At 40.9% G+C, this 22120-nt stretch overlaps 1 protein-coding gene across 2 annotated transcripts; it reads right to left on the bottom strand.

Annotated features, from left to right (window-relative positions):
• Positions 1 to 1307: 1307 nt before the first annotated feature.
• Positions 1308 to 21071, bottom strand: BDH2 (3-hydroxybutyrate dehydrogenase 2). 2 transcript variants are annotated; one of them, XM_022567061.2, is made up of 9 exons: positions 20484 to 20585; positions 19587 to 19665; positions 17706 to 17802; positions 15907 to 16015; positions 10199 to 10259; positions 8882 to 8995; positions 4872 to 4930; positions 4195 to 4287; positions 1308 to 1492 (listed from the first exon to the last, which is right to left on the bottom strand). In XM_022567061.2, exons 1-9 carry the CDS (start codon positions 20553 to 20555, stop codon positions 1439 to 1441), a joined length of 738 nt encoding a protein of 245 aa, XP_022422769.1. In that variant the 5' UTR covers positions 20556 to 20585; the 3' UTR covers positions 1308 to 1438. The 2 variants fall into 2 exon arrangements, with proteins under 2 accessions (XP_022422769.1, XP_089767764.1); XM_089911638.1 differs by lacking the exon at positions 1308 to 1492 and adding an exon at positions 20957 to 21071 and having other exon boundaries at positions 1501 to 4287; positions 20484 to 20575.
• Between the last annotated feature and the right edge of the window lie 1049 nt (positions 21072 to 22120).

The raw sequence follows: 22120 nt of genomic DNA, 5'->3' as shown, positions 1-22120 counted from the left end.
AATGGCTCAGAGCATGAAGTACTTCATAAAAGCTTAAAAGCTTCAGTGTTCCGTTACTTCACTTGATAAGAAGTTAGAGCATTTTGATAATGATACATCAAAAGAAACCCAAGTCATTTGGCCCAACTCCTTAATTTTACAAAGCAAAAAACTAAAATGGAAGAGAAATTGGATGCCTTAGGTTCTAGGTAACCAACCAAGCTACATGTGGTCCAGTAGTGGAATACCTGGTCCAGAACCCTAAAGCAAATCTTAAAATCAATGGACTCTTCAGGAATGTTAGTCAAAATATCCTTTGCTGTCAGATTTTATTTTATTTTATTTTTTGCTGTCGGTTTTAACTTATCTTCATCAACTGCATGTTCTTCCTCATACATAAAATTTTAAACTTTCATTGTCCATTTCAAAATTTTCCTTTTTAATATTACAGTTCTGAGATGAAAGATTAACTGTTCATTTACTGAGTATCTACATGTGCATCATACCATTTGGTCTTTTGAGGTTAACAACAAATAAAACACAAACATAAAACCCTGAAACTAAAAGAACAAGAAAAAACTTCTCCCTAGTAATCTGTTATGGAATTATTTTCCATGAATTTAAATTTCTTATTGAAACTTTTATTTTCTTTAATTTTGTTTCCTGTTACATGATTTATTTCTGTTTCTTCATCCAGAGGCTATTTCTAAGTTTCATGTTCTCTTGTCTGTTATCTCAGAATTTGGTGAGGAAATCTATACTTAATCTAAAAAATATTCTTCAAACTGACAATACTGTAAGGTAGTTAACTATATGTTTCTTATGTCCATGTCAAATACTGCTTATTTTAATAAAGACTTTTTAGTTAGACTAAAAAAAAAAAGTATTTACTTATAAGTGATGACATCCATTAAGGATAAACATGTGATGATTATTTTTCTTTTACATAACAGATCAACAATATATAGTCCTGAACCTAAACTCCTTTAAGTGTAAGTTACTGAAGCCAAACTCCTTTATACCTTTGGTGTTCATTTATGACTGTGTAAAATTTTAAAATTAGTACCCACATACAGACCAATGCAGAATCGTACAAAAATATTTGAATACGCAAAACAGATGTAAAATAGAAATGAATAGCTTTTTTCTTAAAAAAGAAACTTCCTTTTTTCTTCATATTCACATTTTAATTTTATATACTTAGAAATTGAGGTTTATTCTTAAAATGTTCTTTTTGCAGTGAGTTCATTATCTCACCTATCTACAATGATTTCAGAAGAGATTAGAAAGAGATGAATATATTTAAAGAATCAGACTCTTGTGAACAATGACATTATCAAAAAGGTCTTATTTTCATTAATATGCCATTAATAGGAAAGAGAGGATGGGTGAGTTTTCTTCATAAGCAGGTTCACTGTAGACAGGAACGGCCTGCCTTCCCAGCAAGGAGATCCTGAAATCACAAGCTCCAGCCTCCATCAATGATAATAGGATTACCTGTTACATAGGCAGACTGCAGGGATAAACACAAGGAGACAGAACAATTAACCAGGTTGTGTTTCTTCAATTTTCCTGACTGAGATAGCTAAACAGTTTATCCTCATAGTACCAGGAAACCACACTTTTAACACACAGAAATTAGGAAAATCTGAATTAAATTTCAGATGATTTAAAACTGCTGAGTGTTCTTGTGATCTGGATCTGACTGGCCTCTGGCTGGTGTTTGAGCACATGTCGCATCATTCTAAGAGTGTCTGGACTCGGTGTCAGAAAATTAAGAAATTTTGTGATATAGAGCCATTACCCGAATTAGGATAAAGTATAGGCTAAAACAGTACATTTTCATTTTGAATCTCAGAAGTATTCTAACTAGCTGAGTTTTATGCCACTAATAAACCTTTGAACATAATCAAGTGTGTCAGTAAAAAAGTAGTAATGTCAATTACCAAACAGAATTTTTAAAAAAAGATGTATATTTAATCAATATACATGGGTAATTCCAGATACTGAAGCACACTAAATGTCTTTTTAAAATTTATATGACTAATAATTATTATAATCTATTAACCAAAAAAAAATTCTATACTAGTTTCAGACATCCAAATCTGTACAAAACTAAAGGAGTTTAAAAATTACTGATTTTTTTCCCCATAGAATTTTTCATTTTCCAAAGAATTAAAGCTGAAGTGATTCCTGTGGTAGAGGTTTAAAAATGTTTTTTGTTTTGTTTTGTTTTGTTTTTTGCGGTACGCAGGCCTCTCACTGTTGTGGCCTCTCCTGTTCCGGGACACAGGCTCCAGACGCGCAGGCGCAGCGGCCATAGCTCACGGGCCCAGCCGCTCCGCGGCACGTGGGATCTTCCCGGACCGGGGTACGAACCCGTGTCCCCTGCATCGGCAGGCGGACTCTCAACCACTGTACTACCAGGGGAGCACCCCCCTCTGTTTTATGTCTGTGAATAGTACACGACCAGGGAACTAACTGGAAGAGAGAAGAGAGAAGGAAAGGGGAGTAGGCAGGAGTGAGGAGGCGTGTTACTGATCAGTTAGCCCCTCTTCAGTGTAACTTGGTGCACACCAGGTGGTGGTGAATGTGACAGATACAGAGGTTGAAATGTTTTAGTGATAGAGCAGTTACTACTTCTCAGAACTATTAACAACAGTTGTTCATAGCAGAGGAAATGACTAGGCAGATTATGAATGACTGAGTACATTAACCTTTCTGATTTCTTTGAATCTGTATCTTCACAAGAGCTCATTTGATTTGTGGGTACTGCTGATAAGCTAAATTGCCCTGGTTTAGCCAGAGCTTAGGTTACCAAATATTTGGGAATGTTCTGGCTTGAAATGTGCAACAAAAGGACCTTTGTCCTTTTAGAAAGATCTAGAAGAGTCCATATGTAAAACAGAAAGCTTGCCTTTTAAAAAAACTTGGAGAAATTGGGGGTGTTTCTTGGTAGAGTGTCTAATAACCCCCTAGTTTATCTACTTTATATGATCAGTCTTCATATATTGAATTTTATTTTTTTAATTTTTATTGGAGTATAGTTGATTTACAATGTTGTGTTAGTTTCAGGTGTACAGCAAAGTGAATCAGTTATACATATACATATATCCACTCTTTTTTAGATTCTTTTCCCATATAGGCCATTACAGAGTATTGAGTAGAGTTCCCTGTGCTATACAATATATATTGAACTTTAAAACACTCTGTACTCCTGTTATGATGTCTTTCCTTCCAGCCTCTTCCATTGCCTCAGGCTTTAGGTGAATTTAAAACTAGGAACACAAATTTGAGTCTATTATCCATGTTTAAGTTAAAACATTTTTAGGGCTTCCCTGGTGGCGCAGTGGTTGAGAGTCCGCCTGCCGATGCAGGGGACACCAGTTCGTGCTCCGGTCCGCGAAGATCCCACATGCCATGGAGCGGCTGGGCCCGTGAGCCATGGCCGCTGAGCCTGCGCATCCGGAGCCTGTGCTCCTCAACGGGAGAGGCCACAGCAGTGAGAGGCCTGCGTACCGCAAAAACAAACAAACAAACAAAAACAGAGGGGATGCCCTTGTACTTTATACCTTATAAGAAATATCTCTTATGAAAGTTTCTGCTTTCACAGCTGTTTGCCATTAAAAAATATACAGTAGCCGTTAAGGAAAAAACTGATTACTAAATAGGTGCAAAGTGGAAAGAGACAGAATTAGGAATTTCCATACGTGATGATAAATAAGTAAAAATTCATAGGGAAAAAAAAGAGGTACTGGCATTGTTCTAAACAAGTCACCAGTAAAACTGAAAACACCAGATGCTAATTCTGTGTCTCCTGGACGCAAATCTGGTTAACCCTTTCCCCATTTCACCTGAAGCTCTCATAATTTTGGAGGTTCACTGGTTTGATTTACAAATCAAATTTACAAATGGTTTCCCAAATTGTAATTTTTGAAAGTAATTATAAAATTGAGCAATTTAATTTTTTTCAATCCTCCACCACTTCATTTGCTATCAGATTCAGTGACATGTAAAGTTGAATGAGGAAGAGTTGGTGGCTCAGATCAAAGTGGCCTTTCTATGAGCAAATTAAATCAGAACTTATTCCTATCTTGTAAAAGCAGCATCTTAGCACCTACATGCCATCACTCCCTAAATCATACTATTTTGATGAGCAAATTGTGGCCAAATGTGATTGAGGATAATGAACCCCCTGGGAAGAACAGTGCTTACTTCATCAGAGGCCAGGTACACGCAGAGCAGGGCTATTTCTTCTGCAGTTGCAAATCTTCCTGTTTTCTGTCTCTTGAGGAAATCGCTCAGTGCCTGGAACCAGAATCCATACCGGACATCAGTGATGTGAGCTGAAGTAACTCACCTGCAACACCTTCAGAAGGTCAAAGGCAAGAGGAATCTACAAAGGAACCACTGGCTTGTTGCCTTGATTAATTATACATGATACAAGATACGGGAGAATATCAGTATCTTTAATTGTGGACCAAACAGGACGATGGCGACTCCCAATCTACTCAAACTATCTGTTTTATACTAAAACCTACAGAGACTGTGACAGATCAGAAAGATAGTATTAAAGAAGAGGGCATTTTCATATTTTTTGAAAATGTGGTAAAATGCACATAATATAAAATTTACCATCTTAACCAATTTGAAGTGTACAGTTCAGTAGTGTTAAGTCCATTCATATTATTGTGCAACAAATCTCCACAATTCTTTGCATCTCGAAAAACTGAAACTCTATACCCATTAAACTCCCCACTCCCTCTCCCCCAGCCCCTGGCAACCACCCTTCTACTTTCTGTCTCTATGGATTTGTCTACTCTAGGTAAGGAAGGAGCATTTTTATTTTTTTTAGCCAGAGGATTTAAACACATTTAAAATAGCAGATATACCTCTTCAGGATTTGGTCTGGCTTGTATCCTTTCCTGCAGAGATGGGGTATCAACCGTTCCTAAATCAAAGGAGGGCATTCAGCTTGGTTACTTACTTAGACTGAAAAAGAAATTGATAATTAAATTTTAAACTTCCTTTCCATATGATACAACGATCAGGGAAAGCCTTCTCCATGACTTGGAGTGACAATTTCACCTCTACCTGCCTGCTTTTCATTTAATAGGCTTATAAATTCTTTAATAAATTTCTATGATTTTCAAAAACACAGACTATACTTCTTTGTGAAGTATATTGGGCAAAAAATGACACCCAGCATTCCCAGGACATACTTTAGTCACATCACATTGATATGATACTTTATGGATTTTAAGCACTGTTATAGGTATTATCTCAGTTAATCCTCGCAACAACCCTGAGATGTATTATAGATAAAATCATACAAGCACTGTATCAGTATAAGGACCCAGACTACCTAATGATCTCAAAAACATTTTCTGCTGTCAGGTTCGCTCTGGGGGGATTCTCAGGGACAACTCCACACCCATCACAGTCCTCGATAATTTAGGTGGCTCTTAATTTTCCTCATTATCTTGCCTATTTTCGTTGGTTTTAAATTCCTGTTTTAACCATTGTTTCATATTTCTCATCGAAAAAATATAACTTTATTTTACTTAAAAACAAGAAAAATAATAAGACTAAAAATTTTTAAATCCCACTTAGTTCACATTCTTTACAGAGCAAGTTCCCATACATTTCTGTTAACTTCTGTGATCTGCAAATTCTCTTCAGAGGGCTTTCTTCTGCGGACCGTACTCCCGGAGACCACATGATCTTTCTAAGTTCATAGCAAGTGATTTCACAGTCATACTCTCAGCTCCATCCTTAGACCATGCTCCTGGGTGTGCCATAGATTTGATGTTTGCTTGGAAATCATTTCTTTCTTTTTTTAAAAAAAAATTTTATCGGGGTATAGTTGATTTACAATGTTGTATTAGTTTCAGGTGTACAGCAAAGTAAGTCTTTACACATATACATATATCCACTCTTTTTTAGATTCTTTTCCCATATAGGCCATTACAGAGTATTGAGTAGAGTTCCCTGTGCTATACAGTAGGTCCTTATTAGTTATCTATTTTATATATAGTAGTGTGTATATGTCAGTCCCAATCTTCCAATTTATTATCCTCCCCGCCTCGGAAACCATTTCTTAATTTTATTATCATTTGCCATTTCTCTGGAGAGACTGGGAATCTTCGAAATCTGCAAATCCTGGCTCCTTTCTGTTTAACAGCCCTTTCCTTAGCTTGTCTCTGTGCTCTCACATTTCACTGTAAGAAGGCGACGCTTTCAGTAGGCTGCGTGGGAGCTGCCTTGGCTGCATCACCTGGTTCATCAGGAACATTTTCTACCCTCCACAGTTACTGCAGGCAATAGTGTTGAAGAAATTTCTTAAACCACAAAGGGAAAATCTCTTTGTATCCAATTTCTGGTGATATTTTCCTCACTTGCCTCATCAACAGCCTCCTTAAAGTCCACAATTCTACCAGCAGTGTGTTCAAGGCACCTTAAGCATTCACTTAACGCCCTCCTCAAAATCCTTAACAGCTTCCTCCCGCTGAGGCAAATGCTCACCGACTCTTACATATGGCCGGTATTAATGACTATTACATGAAAACTCTGTAGCAAGCCTATGCCTCGCACTTCATTCCACTGTCACCTGACTCTGCTGTGTCCCTGGCACAGACTGACACACCATGCCACTGTCCACACCAGTCTGGTGTTGAAGTGTTGTGACTATATCATCAGCACCAACCCAGACACACTTATTCCTTGTCACATTTTCTTTGTGACTGGCTCAGTGAGTCACAGCTAGTTCCTTGTTCCGGACAGTGGGAGAATATATTTTCCAATCTCCTGAAAAGTCCAGCTTCAGAACAACCACATTTTCCAAATCATTTTGCCATTTATTCCACTGGGAAAATGGCACCAAGAAGAGCTAGACTCAAGTATCACCAACGTGTATGTTAAAACCCGGTGAAACTCTCTCTCCTGTAACCTCCTCTTTCTTGGTGTTACCTATGTTTACCGTTCTAGTCCAAGAAAAATTAAACAGAACACCTCAATCATGGAAATTCTGTCCCTTGAAGGTTATTTAGTAGTCTCCCCCTTTCATAAGTCAGTGGGTTTCAACCTGAGGGGAGACCATGATGAATTACATCAGAATTTCCAGTGGCACTTTCCAAACTACACACAGTGTTCCCCATCAACTCCTTCTCCAAATGCTGACATGCCCCTCAGGTTTTAAAAGGTCCCACAGGTAACTGTGAATTGCTTCTCCTCCCCAAAGCCGCAATACCAGTTGTGAACTGCTAAGAGAAACCTTGATTCTGGACATGCAGTATCGAATTTCTTTTCAGAGAGGAAGTTGATAATTCTTCTTAGGCAGACCTCATTTTACTCTCTTTGGCTCGCTGAGCTCCACAGATAATACATTTTTTACAGATTTCAGGGTTGTGAAATGCTTCTTCGAGCAAGTCTATAGGCACCATTTTTCCAACAGCATTTATTTGCTCACTTCATGTCTCTGTGTCACATTTGGTAATTCTTGCAATATTTCAAACTTTTTCATTATTATTATATTTGTTATGGGGATCTGTGATCAGTGATCTTTGATGGTACTACTGCAAAAGGATTATGACTCACTGAAGGCTCAGATGATGGTGAGCGTTGTTTAGCAATAAAATGTTTTTGAATTAACGTATGTACATTGTTTTTTTAGACACAATGCTATTGCACACTTAATCGACTACAGTATAGTGTAAACATAAATGTCCTTTCTACTCATGATAAGTTCTGCTTTTCTCCTTTCCTTTATATGAGGGGCCAGCATACTTTTTGGTCAAAAGCCAGACAGGAAATATTTTTAGCTTTGAGAACCATTTGGTCTGTTTTAACTACTCAACTCTGACTGCAGCATGAAAGCAAACTTAACCAATATAAAAGCAAACTGGGTGTGGATGTACTCCGATAAAACTGTGTTTACAAAACAGGTGGTAGGCCAGATCTGGCCTGCAGGCCATAGTTTGCTGACCCCCTCTTTACAGCATAAAGGAAGGTATGAATCCCTCCTTTTTGATTATGGGCCACCCCAGGTGATGGACATGACTCAGTGGCTCCCTGTGTCTGGGAGGCTCCTCTTTCTTCCTGCTGTCCTGTGAGCATGGTCTACGTTTCAACTTTCCCCTGACGAGGCCATCCTGGGCTTGCTTCCAAATCACCAAGCCCTGGCCAGTTATGTCTCTCAACCACAGGGTTTGGAATTGTCCCCATCCACACAAGTAGCATTTAAAACTTTTGCATCTGTTAAATCAAAATGGCGTCACTTGTGCTAAAACCCATGATAAAAAACCTACATTTAACGCCTAACCTAATTGCAGTTTCAACCTTTACCAGAAATGTAATCTTAATCAACCAGTCTGGAATTTTCTGGTTAGCACCAATGAGGTAACTGGGCCCCCGTGGGCCCTCTCTATCCCCCTAGAGGAAGAAGAGGCAGCCTGTAGTATAAAACCTGTGCTATCCCCTCCCCTTTAAAAAAGCAGTCCCAGCCCAGAATAACCGTTTCTTTTCTTTTGCCAGTGACCTCCTTGCCCCACCCTTCTTTCTATGAAAACCTTCCATTTTTGTATATGGCTCCCTGGAGCATCCTTCTAGTTGCTAGATGGGATGCCACTTGATTCATGAATCGCTGAATAAAGCCAATTAGATCTTCAAATTACTTGGTTGAATTTTGTCTTTTAACACATCTGTGGGTTATTCCTAATGACTTAGGATCTCTTTCCCAACTTACCATTGGGCTGTTATCTTAATAAGCCTGGACTCTTTTTTCTTTGGAGCTTTTCCCAATGACAATACAACATGTGGTAAACAAGCTTACATAGATACTTTTCACAGTGGCAGCCGGGAGGTCAGAAAGGACAAGTTCATAGTCCCACAGTGCCCAACTCACCTGGACACACACAGTTGCACCGGATACCCTGCTGGATGAAGTCTGCAGCAACAGACTTTGTGAGGCCAATCACAGCCGCCTTGGTTGTGCTGTACACACACCTGTTCACAACTCCTAAGAATGAAGGGAAGTTCAACCATTGAAGGAATAAAAAAACACAGTCAACTTTAGGAAGCAGGAGACCATTGTCATGCTTCCTCATACTCCACCATTTTTAAGATTTTTTTTTTTTTGATGTGGACCATTTAAAAAAGTCTTCATTGAATTTGTTACAATATTGCTTCTGTTTTGTGTTTTGGTTGTTTGGCCTCAAGGTATGTGGGATCTGAGCTCCCCGACCAGGGATCGAACCCACACCCCCTGCATTGGAAGGCGAAGTCTTAACCATTGGACCACCAGGGAAGTCCCTGCACCCTTTCTAAAAATCGATATCAGATTTTCTCCTTTAATAGAGCTAGTTTCTAAATCTGGGAAAATAATATCATTATTGGCACAATTCAGTTGAGACTTCGGTGTTGAGATGCTGCACCTAAGTGACAGCAGTGGCTTTAGTTTTTCATTATCAGTTGGTAGAACAAAGAAATTTAGGGTAAAGCAAAGCAAAACAAAACACAACCCAAACAAACCCAGAGGCTTAGGCATTTCTTTGCATTCCTCTCCTGTGCAGGCTTACTGTGTACATCCTTGCTAAGAGAAGGAATGTTATCTCAGCAGTAACTACTTCATTTTCAACTCGAAATCCATCTGTGCCAGACTGTGACACTGTCCATCATCTCCACTTTTGCACTGCAATCTGGCCCTTCAACTTGACTTCTCATTTAGGGCTGGATCAAATGTCTTTGTGAAGCACTCCCCCAATCCACAGGCAGAGTTATGTCCCTGCTATTGTAACAGCACTTTCTACAACGCTCTATTATGATCCTATCACACTGTAGAAGACGTGCATTTGCCTGACTCTCTCCCCCTTTTAGACTGTGAATTCTTTGGGGTCAGGGACATCTAGTGGGTGTCTAATACATCTTTTTTGATTAATTAAATGTATAAATGTTTCCTTCTCCCCGTTTGATCTTCATTTCCATATCCATTAGAAGGAATAAAAGGTAGAGCAAAGCAAACCAACTTATATTTAACTTTATGACTGGTTCACATCTAAGGCAAAAGGACTGGTACTTAAGAAACTTTAGAGCAATTTTAAAAAAAGCAGTTTTGAAGTTATGTGTGGGTTTTATGATCTCTGCTATGCTTGTTCCCCAAACCCTTAGCTCTTGAAGGTGTGTGAGTACGTGTGTCATGATGCCCAGAGGAAGACACACCTACCTTTGATGCTCGATGCCACAGAGGACATGTTGATAATGTTGCCAGATTTCTGAGCAAGCATCTGCCAAAACAAAACAAAGACCAAAAAAAGATGCTATTCTGCAGGCTAAAAAATACTATCTCTTTAAAAGATGCGCATTTACTTATGGTTTGCAGGACCATCATATTAGCTATTAACATCAAGTGCTGTTAAGCAGTCTTTTTTTATTTTTTAATGGATTTTCGTTTCTTTTTTCTTTTCTTGGCCATGCTACGCAGCTTGTGAGATCTTAGTTCCTCGACCAGGGATTGAACCCGGGCCCTTGGCAGTAAAATCACCGAGTCCCAACCACTGGACCACCAGGGAACTCCCTGTTAAGCAGTCTTAATGGTCCCACCCAAAGGTTGCTGGGAATTGATGGCTTGTGTACACATTGGCAGGAACATTTCCCAGGGGTTTACTGCCTTCCTGTGGCACAAAAGCATCAGCAAGACCAAGAAGGAACTCTGAGCTAAATGAAAGGCTAATGAATGTTAATGTTACTGTATGCTCCCAATGGAAAACTCTTTCTCCATTCATCACATATTCAACATATAGTTGAATACCTACTGTGGTCAGGTACAGTGGTAGGTCGAGGAGATTCAAAGAGAAATGACTCAGTCCCTGCCTGCCTATAGAGCTGTCAGTCTGATTGAAGTGGCTAATATAACCTGAATTCAGCAAGAGGAAAGACTGTCACTGGGGAGGGGGCAGATGTGGAAAGAAGGGACCAGGCTGCAGGGCACTCAGAGGAGGTCTGATTTTTTTGAAAGCTAGAGCGTTAATCAGAAAAATAAAAGAGAAGGGCATTTTCTTCCCAAGGAAGTGGGAAGAAGGGATGGGTCTGGTTGGAAGACAGAATGTGGGAGGAATAAAGCTGCAGAGGCCAGTGGGGCTACATTTAGGAATTTTGGCTTTACCCTGAAGGCAATGCGGTGGAGACAATGAGGGGTTTAATGCAGAGGGGGAGTGGCATGTTCAGATTTGAAGATGACAAAGATTACTCTGGCATCTTGTAGAGGAGAGCACTGGAAGCTGATGCAGGGATTTAGGAAAGGAGTAATGAAAGTAGAGAGCAGAAACGTCTGTGGGTAACAGAGGTGGAGACAGCCGAGGTACATGAGCAGGACTTGGTACATAGTTACATGCAGCGAGGGCTGCTCCCCGTCCAGGGCAGTGTTTCCTAAGAATACGTCCTTCAGAATCCCACACAGAAAGTGTGAAAGTCTTAAGAGGAGGGTCTGTGGCTGTTCTGTCCTCCTAGACAGGGTACACAGCAGCCAGTCAATATGTTTCAGTGAATCAAAATCTCTTGGGGCTTCCCTGGTGGCGCAGTGGTTGAGAGTCCACCTGCCGATGTAGGGGACACGGGTTCGTGCCCCGGTCCGGGAAGATCCCACATGCCGCGGAGCGGCTGGGCCCGTGAGCCATGGCCGCTGAGCCTGCGCGTCCGGAGCCTGTGCTCCTCAATGGGAGAGGCCACAACAGTGAGAGGCCCGAGTACCGCAAAAAAACAAAACAAAACAAACAAATCTCTTGAGGTGCTAGGTTAAAGTGCAGATTGCTGAGCTCTGCCCCAGACCTAAACAAATATATCACTGAAAAAAGCTGCTATGAATTAAAAAATGTTTTCAGATGAACTTGTATTTAATTAAAAGATGTATGTATGTTTTCAAGATGATATAGGTATATGCGAGGGCATGGGTATCCACCCATCAATGTTTGGGGGGAAGAAGCAAGAGTTGGAGAGAATGCCTGCCTCGTGGGCAATAACTTACTGAAATCAGAGGCTGCAGGGATGACCACAAAGAACAAGGAGGAGGTGGTGAAGAGTTAAAATAAGTGCCGGGGGAGGTGGAGAACAGAGGAAGGAGAACCAGGATATGCTCTGTCATGAAAATCAAGTAAAGAAAGAGCTTCTAAGACGGAGGAGTCTCAGTAGGCAGTGTAAAGGGTCAAAGAAAAAAGTCACTTCTGCTGGGGTGAGTTTATCCAGCAGCTTTCAAGGAGGTGTAGGAATGGAGACGGTGAATAACTGGATGATCCAGGGATGAGTTTGCCAAGATTCTATTTTTCCTTATAGTATTCTTACTTTCTGTTTTGATACTTAGCTACTAATCGGTACCTAAGAGCAGAAAGTCTAAAACAACCCTAAGGTATTATGTTGAATGGATTAAAAGGATAAAAGGAGAGGCTGAGGTGACCCAGTGAAATCCAGAAGATGGCAGGGAAAGAAAATATTGAACCCAACTTGTTTGTCTGTATAATAAAGAGGATCATAATGAAATGGGGTCCTCATAAAAAAAGACCAGGAAAATTAGTAAAATAGAACAGTGTTGGAAACGAAGCCTTAAAATTATTCTTTCTTATCCAGTTTTGCAAATAACATAACCCATTTAAATTAATTTATTTTCCCAGTTTCACTGAGGTATAATTGATAATATATACAATCCATTTTTAATACATATGGAATACATGTAGCCCAATTTAATATATAAAGATGGGCTATTAAATAAGTTCAGTCTCTGATCTTCTGAAATGCAATAAAATCCTCAGGCAGAACTTGAGAAAACAGTCACCTGGGAGATGCTACTGCTGCCCACTAACACTTGGACTGTCCACTCAGCCCAGGTCTAGCCGCTGATTCTAGAGCCCAGTTCTTGCGTCCTTCTGTGCTGCCTTCTCAACACCAGCTCAGCACCTGCTGTCATGGTGTGAATGCTCTTCCTGGCTCTGCATGCAACAGCCCTCTCTGGCAGGTACAACAATAAAGTGAAGTGCCTGGATGTAGTAATGCTGTCTAGGATTGACCTCCCAGAAGCTCGGGCGGATGCTACAAAGAGCTCTGAAGATTCCCTCTAGCTGCTTCTAGTTAGTCCTACTGTGAGGCAGCTCTTCTGCCCCCGCTGACCAGAGCCCAGCTCCTAAACCTGGCAGACCTTGGCTTCTTGGGTCTTCAGTGATTCCATGCCTGACCTCCACCCGGACTGACAACCTAGATTCATTTCTTCATCCAGCAAATGTTTGCTAAGCAGCTCTACGTGCGAGAGACTCTGCTAAGATACAGCAAAGGAGGAGAACACCCAAATATCCAAGACCTCCCCGAACCCTCGTTGTAATGGATCCTCTCTTCTGGTGGACCTTGGAATCTACACTGACCTCTTTTCACAGTATTTTTAATTTGTTCTCTGCCTTCTGACTGCTCTTCCAGTCTTGGAATGGTTTTCTATATGCTTATCCATGAACAAAAATTTCCTACAAGTGTTCCTATGTTTTGACCATCTGACCTTTCAAATCTGCCTAGACTCTAAATCCTGGCTTCCCCTGGAAAGTTCTATCTGGTATATGTGCGTCATGGTTAATGAACATAATTAGGGCTGGAAAGGACTGTGTAATCTATCACCCTCATTTTAAATGAAGAAATAGACACCGAGAGAGCACAGGTGCCATCTCCCAGGTCCTGTGGTGAACTTAGGGGCAGAGCTCAGGTTGTTCCTAAGGTCTTCCAATGCCAGATTCCAGAATCCCAGGTGAGGTCGGTTGGGGTCACTTTAACAAGTGGCACCAACTCATTCTGACTCCCCATCCCAGTCATTAATAACTCTTAGGATTTCTTACAGATGAGTTTCATTGGCTCATATGGATAATTGTTAAGATGCTTTAAATCACAGACAAACTCACTAATTTGCAAGTTAATGTTTGATATTTTAAAAGTTAACACTTAACAAGCTTAAATTTCAGCTCCACTGTATCTCACACCTATGTCCTTCCCTGATATTTGTCAAGCATTCAGTACTACAATGAGTCTCATATATGTGTAAGTCTTATTCACTTGACCTGAGCTTTCCTCTTTTACCACAGCCTCTGCTTTTCCTCATACCCTATGCTAAGGATTAGTCTTCAAAAAATACATTTAAGTTCCAAATAACAGATTCTCATGAACTCCAAATAAGGAAAAAAAAAAGGCAATTTATATTTTTAAAAAATTTGCTGGTTCAACATTCCACGAGCCAACCCAAAGATTCCTTCTAGGGGCTAAACAATCAGATTTAAAAAAATGTAGTTTCTTTTAGTTACTAAGTCAATTTCTCTAATTTTCCTTTTAGCATTCGTCTGTATCCTTCTTGACGTTAGGCCGAATGTCCAGAGCAAAGTATCTGCCCTGCCTTGTCATCAAAAAACTCTTCTCCTGGGCTGCCCTGGTGGCGCAGGGGTTGGGAGTCCGCCTGCCGAGGCAGGGGACACGGGTTTGTGCCCCGGTCCAGGAAGATCCCACATGCCGCGGAGCGGCTGGGCCCATGAGCCATGGCCGCTGAGCCTGCGCGTCCGGAGCCTGTGCTCCGCAACGGGAGAGGCCACAACAGTGAGAGGCCCGTGTACCGCAAAAAACAAAACAAAACAAAACTCTTCTCCTGCCCTGGGTTGGGCAGCATTCAGTATGTCAGTCATCTAATCCAGCTGGAATGGAGGAGAAGCACAGCTCTTCTGCATTTCACTAGGGTTCAACTTACAACCTTGAACTGAGCCAGTTCTGTACAAGGTCAACCTCGTTCATTGTCTGAGCCTGTGTTGTCTGCTACTACTGGCTTATAAGCTCATTTGAAGTCAATGTTTTTCACATTTATACCCCCCCTCCCCCAGAGAACCTAGTGTGGTGCTTTCCATCAAAAGGCACTTAATGCTTGTTTGTAAAATAAAATGAAAATCAGTCAGGAGTTGTGTGCAGGCTGGCAAATTCAAGGGTGGCAGACTCAGGAGGAATACTGTCTCCTTAGCACACGCTGTCTCTCACCTCTCCGGTACCTCTGTGGCTCAGCTAAAAGCAGGAGTGCAAGGAGAATACTCGGGGTACAGAAAAGCAATGGGGTACATCCACCTTGAGATGGGGGGCCTAGATGCTGACATTCAAGAAGGGGCCCAACTTCAAGGGTTCAAATCCTGGCTCTAACCACTTGCTAGTTATATGACCTCGGGCGAGTTATCTAACCTCCCGGTTTCATCCTTCTGCACAGTGGCTGTGATAGTACCTACCTCATTCGACTGCTTTGGTCCCACATGCCCCCTTGCTGTTCCAATCCCTGGAACCCTCTTCCCAGATACCTGAACGGTCAGCTTGCTCACTTCGTCGGGACCTCTATGAAAATTTCACCTTATTAATGAGGCCCTCCCACTAGACCTCACTGATAGCCTAGCTTCTTTTTTTTTTTTTTTTGGCCATGCTGCGTGGCTTGTGAGATCTTAGTTTCCCAACCAGGGGATTGAACCTGGGCCACCGCAGTGAAAGTGCTAAGTCGTAACCACTGGACTGCCAGGGAATTCCCTAACCTAGCTTCTTTTAAGTTCACTGTACTTATAACCACCACACACGTTAGAGTTTATTTGATTACACATTATCGTATCTCGCCCCTCAAAATAGTACTTCCCTTATAGAAAGGACTTTGTTTAGTTCTCTGATGTGCCTTCTGCACCTGGAAAGCAGCCTGCCACACGGTGCTTAATATTCCTTGAATGAATGAAGTGGAAAGTTAAGTGAGTGAATTTCTATGAAATGCTTTGATATCAATGTTCACTACAGGTTAGTCATTATGTTCGCTGTTATCACTCTTCAGAGTAGGGATCCTCTCTGGATGTCCAGTATGGAGACCTACTTATCCAGTGGTACTCATCCTAGCGGTGGCGGTCACCTTACTTTAGGAAGAAAGGCCTTGATCATCAGGTACATGCTGCGGACGTTGAGATTCATTGAGAAGTCCCAGTCTCTCTCCCCACAGTCCAGGATGGTTCCATGATGGACGAAACTGGAAGTGTGATGAAACCACGGGGAAAAAGATGATCATTGAAAAACATTTCTATTCCATTTCCTTATCCTTTTTATTGTCATTTATTGGCTTAGACCACTGTCCTTTCCCTTAGCAAGATTAACAATTCAAACACAGTATCACTTAGTACCTTAGGTGAGGAAGTATCCCAACAACATAAGCTAAAAAAATTTATTTGAAGACAAAATCCTTTTTTTAAAAGAAGGCAGGAGTTAGAAGCCACCAAACATAAGAAACTCTGTACCTACTGCGCAGGAAACATCGCTGCCATTAAAAACAAATGAGAACAGGGCGCTTGGCCTAACTCCTATTTCAAGATCAAGAGTGCCCTCAGGTGGTACAGATTTAAGATTCTCAAGGGAAATCAAAACTGCAAGGAAAACAAGTGTCTCAACATCTCAGGGTAGCAAAGTAATACCCCTACTGTACAGTTCTAACATACTGAGTAAACAACGCAGAACAAGACAAAACCTTTAAAATAACCTTCACTCTTTTTGAAGTCACACTTCCTCAAGGAAGCTTTCTAAACACTAGAGTCCTAACTGATTTCACTGTACCCTAGACAAAAATTACGTAATTAATTATAAAATATTGTCAGTTGTGATCCCTATGCACCACTGTATTTCTAGTTCAACTGAATGACAGCAAGAACCACATCCTCTATTTCTGTTCCCCTTACATTGCTGAAAATTTAACAGATGCTCAAAAACTAATTTTGCTAGTTGTTTTTTTCATGGCTCTGGGTATATTCTCATATGAGGAATGAGCAGGTTATTTATAAACTAGATCATCACAATCGTTACTTTAATTTCCAAACATTGTAACATATGATAAACTATGGATAAACTGAGACTTTTTTTTTTTTTTAACTCTGAATCATGATTGGGAAGAACCACAGAAATATATTAGAAGGCTCTAGAATTTTTCTACCAATGCAGCAGGACAAATGTAACACTACACAAGAAGACTGGGATATCGGAGGTATCTACTGAGTTCCTGGTTCCTCACATCTACTGTCATGCCTGAGAAGGGACAGTGGGTACCAGCACTCGCTGTATCTACATGTAGCTGCCCCAGGTCCAGCTTTTCATCATTCATGCATGGTTCAGCAAGCTTGGTACCACCCTAATAAGTTTAATTAAGCCATTCTCTTTGTGCCGTGTATAAAGGTACAACATGAAGCTTCTTTTGCTGGGATTGATTGTCCCAGTAAGAAACACTGAGCTTGGGAGGTATAAAAGACTTACTAGAATATGCCAAAAACTTGGCAACATCTTCATTTCAATAAACTGAGTACTTGGCTTCTGGTGTATATATACTTCCTTTTAAAGGCACTCTACTGGAAAACAGTTTTTCTTCTTATTTTATAAGTCCTGGTAGAGCACCAGCAACAAGTCCATTGGCATGAGCCTGTTACCAGCCCTGAGGAGAGCAACAGCATTAGTACTGGTTGCCTTGTGTGACCTTAACGGCCTTTAGGCCCCAAGCCCATGTCAATGTCTATGGCTGTCTTACTTGTAATAAAAATTCTGTCCAAAATCCAGCCATATTCCCCAAGGAATCTATTATGGTTCACAGTGAATAATTCTGCCACATTATCAAAATTCTTTTAGTGAAAGTTGCAGAAAGCTTTCTGTAAGGACAGTGAAATTAAAGAGTTATGAATTACCCAGCAACATTGAAGAGAACATCAAGTCTCTCAATGTCATTGGCGAACTGATCAATTTGTTTCTTCTTTGTGACATCAAGGACCCTAGTCTGAACACCTGAAAAATAAAACAAGGGACACTATTTGCCTATACTCATAAAGAATGGTTAGCCTTGAAGACTCAGCTGTTTCGAAGTGTGAAGACGGTAATATCTGTCCAGTGTAGGATTGTTGATCATTCGTAGGGTCTTCACAGTCTGAAGACTCTCAGTAAAAATCTTGACGTCCTCCCCACTTTGACCACCCAGTAACACGTCTCTTTCTCCCTCTCTCTCTCTATTCTCTGAAACGAATGATTCAGGTCTTTTCTGAGTAAAGACTTCACAGTGAAGTATGAATGATCTACAACAGATGCTTCTCAGTAAGCCAGCAGTAATAGCTGAGAGCTGGCTCATTTTAGCCCATTCTTTTTTTTTTTTTTTTTTTTTTTTTGCGTTACGCGGGCCTCTCACTGTTGTGGCCTCTCCCGTTGCAGAGCACAGGCTCCGGATGCGCAGGCTCAGCGGCCATGGCTCACGGGCCCAGCCGCTCCGCGGCATGTGGGATCTTCCCGGACCGGGGCACGAACCCGTGTCCCCTGCATCGGCAGGCGGACTCTCAACCACTGCGCCACCAGGGAAGCCCTCATTTTAGCCCATTCTTTCCCCCAGAGGTTGAGTCAGTGCTACAGTTAGTGCTGAATTCTGTCTGTGTGAAGGGGAAGGGCAGGGGCGGTGGATAAGGGATTGTTTCTACTTGAGCACTTTACCTTTATGTTAATTCTATTATTTTTTAGAAATGACTCTGTTGGCCAAGGGTACCATCACTTACTTCTGGACAAAATTACAAGTAGAAGAAACGAGAGGCCAGAAGAGGGGATGAAATACTTGAAAGCCAGACATGAGAGATCCGGCATGGGGTCTGAGAGATACATACTGCACAGAAACCCCCTGAACATTCTCTAATGAAAGCAGCAGTCATTATTTTTATGCTTTGAATAAAAATATATATAGTTTATTATTCTCTTTTGGATATAGAAAGAAAAGGTTATAAACAAAGAAAGACAAGACTGAAATTGAGTTTCAGAAAGACTTCTTTTCTTCTGTGCTTTTCTATTCCAACAGTTTGACTTTGACTTATAGGAATTATAATTCAGTTTAAGTCTAATGCAGTTAACTAGGTCAGTGAACTGATTTGTGTTTGATCATGGAACCTGTTTTATTTTGCTGGAATAGTCGACTTCCAGGTAAGTTCTCTTTCTTTCAGCGGTTCTGCTTTCTTTCAGAGTAACTCAAACTGAAGTCCTCTGGTGTTGGAGTTAGGTTCAGTGTGGTGCTGTAAGGGGTAATATACACCTAAATAATCTGGGTAATCTCTTAGGGTTTCTGGTCATGATATTGAAACCAATATTCTTAAACTTAATTTTAGCCTGTTTCTTTTAACATTTTAAATGTCAAGTTTAAATGTAAATTTTACTAGATAATTTAAAATTATGCATATGGCTCACATCATGCTTCTCTTGGACAGCGCTGCCCTCAGATGAGGGGGGCACAGTTGTCATCAAAAGGTAACATAATGACTGTTAAATGTTCACATATGATTTTGTAATTAGCTGCTGAATCCTTTGACATGTTGGATAAATTAAAAATTTTAAGTATACAGCTTCAATACTTTGTTTACATTTAAGTGTACAGATTTTTGTCTCTAGGTTCACAGAATACAAATTTGATATCAGAGAATCAGGCTCTAAAAAGAAGGCCAGTGGAGCTGAACAGCTAAGGAATTTTCTTTCAACATGTAAGTACTAATGATTTATAATCCCTTGTAGACTGAATCCCAGATTCAAGCTGCGGAGTTGCTTACCTGGGTACTTTTCCAGTTCCTGAAGTTTGAACTCATTGATATCTGTGGCTATGACTTTGGCACCTTCTCTTGCAAAAGCCTGGTAGACACAATGCACAAATACATCCTTTGTTTACATGGTTAAACTGCTCTCATGAACTGAAAGTCATTTAGCCTTTCTCTTTTATCTTATTTTCACTGTTGTTTTCCCTATAAAATGGGTGGAATTTCAAACTATCTAGTCTCACCTCATCCTTCCCATTGTTACTATTTTTATCATTAGAACAACGTGACATACATTGTGCTTGTCAGCTGACTTTGTCCCTTTAATACCAAATAAAACGTTTTTTTAAAAAAATAGGATTCTGTTATTAAACACCTCTCAAAATACTATTATTTTTTGATTTGATAGCATGCATTCTATTTCTGAGCAGGTGAGTAAACTCCAAATAGTAAGAGAAAAATGGGTTATATCAACACTTTTCCTCCTAATAACAGTGCATTATTAGCTCTGGTGGGGGGTTTCATGTGTGAGAAGTTGATATAAATTACAAGGCAAAGGTAACTTGATAGTCTCATAACTCTGGAGTCCTATATCTGGACTGACATAATTTCAGAAAGCCATGCACTTCTGTAGGGTCCCTGCAGTAAATTTATTACGGTGCAGAGGAACTGAGGCAGAGAGAGAAGTTTCTCAGGTCAAAGGTTATCAGTGATGTCACATAATAAACATGTGAGGTATTCATTCCTTTATCTGCCTGGAGTTAGGAGTAGCCACTTTTCTTTTTGTAACTTAAGACAACAGAAGCACTAAAGAAAAAAAAAAAAAAAAGAGCAGAAATAAATACCCATGGAACCCAGCCACATAATTCAATACCTCAAAAGTTAGTAAGCAAACAACAAAAGATAATAACTTACTAAGGTAGCTGCCCGGCCAATCCCCTGAGCAGCTGCTGTCAGGACGATGACCTTCCCATCAAGTCGACCCATAATGGAACCTGTGGTTTAATCTAAAGACATGTGTATTTAATGGCTTACTGTAGCACATGGCCTTGTGCAGTAATGTCTAGAAGGAACGGTTCAATGCACTCCTTTAAGAACCTGACGACAGCACCTCTGTACACATACTGCTACCACTTGAGAATATTCCCATCATTCTCCAAGAATGATTACTCTAAATACCTAGCTTTGCATATGAAAAACATTTAGCAAAAACCACTGAAGTGATAACTGGTGACAGACAGACATCGGACTTTAATGCATCTTCAGGTTTTTTCAGTACCCAGAGAAGTCAGCCTCTGATGCTGATACAGCAGCATCCCCTCACTACCACCCACCCTCCCCGCTGGCCCTCCCTGCACACACTGCTATGGTGCTGGGTGGGTCCTTACTACTTGGGGCTGCTTCTTGCTTCCTCTCTTGTAAACTTTCCTTGGGGTCTGCACTATTGATCATCTGTGTTTTTCCATGTCCCTTGGGAAGATTTCACAGTTGGCCTCAGAGAGTCACTGAAAAAAAAGAGTTGGAAAATCAGATCATGTCCAATACCCCCATTTTACAGATGAGGGAACTGATTTGACCTGCTCAAGGTCATAGAACTGGTCAACGGCAGAGCCAGAACCAAACTCAGGTCTCCTGACTCTTTTGCTATGTGAACATTCTACCCAACAATGCTGCTGATCCTGTTTTAAAGTTTAAGCATTCATCAGTAACACTTTAACAGACGCAATCAGTAATTTTTAAAAGGGAGGACTGAGAAATTCTGACATGGGGGAAATATGATGTGCAGAAGGTATTTGGTCAGTGCTTGGATTGTAGATCTCAGGGTGAGAGGAATGGCTGGTGATGAGGTTGGGGGTCGTGAAGAGTCAAATGAAATGAGGCTGTCTGCAAGGAACCAAGTCCCTTCTCTTACCCTGCTGTTCTTAGTGTGTGCCTCTGACCACACACCAACCACAAAATGGCTGCTTTCTCCCAAGACATCGTATCTGCATTCCAGGCAGAAAGAAGGAAAGCCTGAACTCTTTCAGAGGCCTCACCTTTCTATTCAACGAGTAAGCCTTCCTCAGAAATTCTAGCCTGGGTTTTATTGGCCAGCTCTAGCAGTGGAGGCTAAGAATCTGAGTTTGTTTTCCAGGCTTTACAAAGTAAAAAGGTGGGGGTGAGGGCGTGAGTTGGGTGGATGTTGAGTGAACTAACTGAAACAGCACATGCACAAAATAACGTCCACAATCAGTCTGCTCAATTACCTGCCTGATAAAGAGTACAGGTAGCTAGCTAGTCTTGCCTGGAGGGCTCACATGATCCAGTCATTGCTTTTTGAACTTATCTCTGTTCTCGTCAGCCAAACTTGGCTTTCTGCTGTACCCAATGTGCGCTCACCGGGATTTCAAGCCTCCACCCTTTGTGCAAGCTCTCCTTTCTGAGGGCTAGTTACTCCTGTGGGCAATGGGCAATGAGGCTTTCAAAAGCATGACATGATCAGATGCGTATTCTAGAAAGCTCAGAGTGGAGAACAGACCTGGGGAGGGAGTGGGCAGGCGAGAGCAGGGGGT

Source organism: Delphinapterus leucas, chromosome 5 (assembly GCF_059928025.1).
Source record: "Delphinapterus leucas isolate spDelLeu-1000000601 "Yukka" chromosome 5, BTC_Dleu_Yukka2, whole genome shotgun sequence".
NCBI classification, from domain to species: Eukaryota; Metazoa; Chordata; class Mammalia; order Artiodactyla; family Monodontidae; genus Delphinapterus; species Delphinapterus leucas.
Note: the sequence above shows the minus strand (reverse complement) of the source record. Positions and strands in the feature narration are given on the sequence as shown.

Bases quoted from the DNA above. Each gene is read 5' to 3' on its own strand.
- BDH2 (XM_089911638.1), bottom strand. From the start codon at position 20,555: ATGGGTCGACTTGATGGGAAGGTCATCGTCCTGACAGCAGCTGCTCAG. The intron at 17,803-19,586 runs GTAAGCAACTCC...TTTATTTTTCAG, and splicing joins GGAACTGGAAAAGTACCCAG to GTGTTCAGACTAGGGTCCTT. The intron at 8,996-10,198 runs GTAGGTGTGTCT...CTTCATTCTTAG, and splicing joins TGTGGCATCGAGCATCAAAG to GAGTTGTGAACAGGTGTGTG.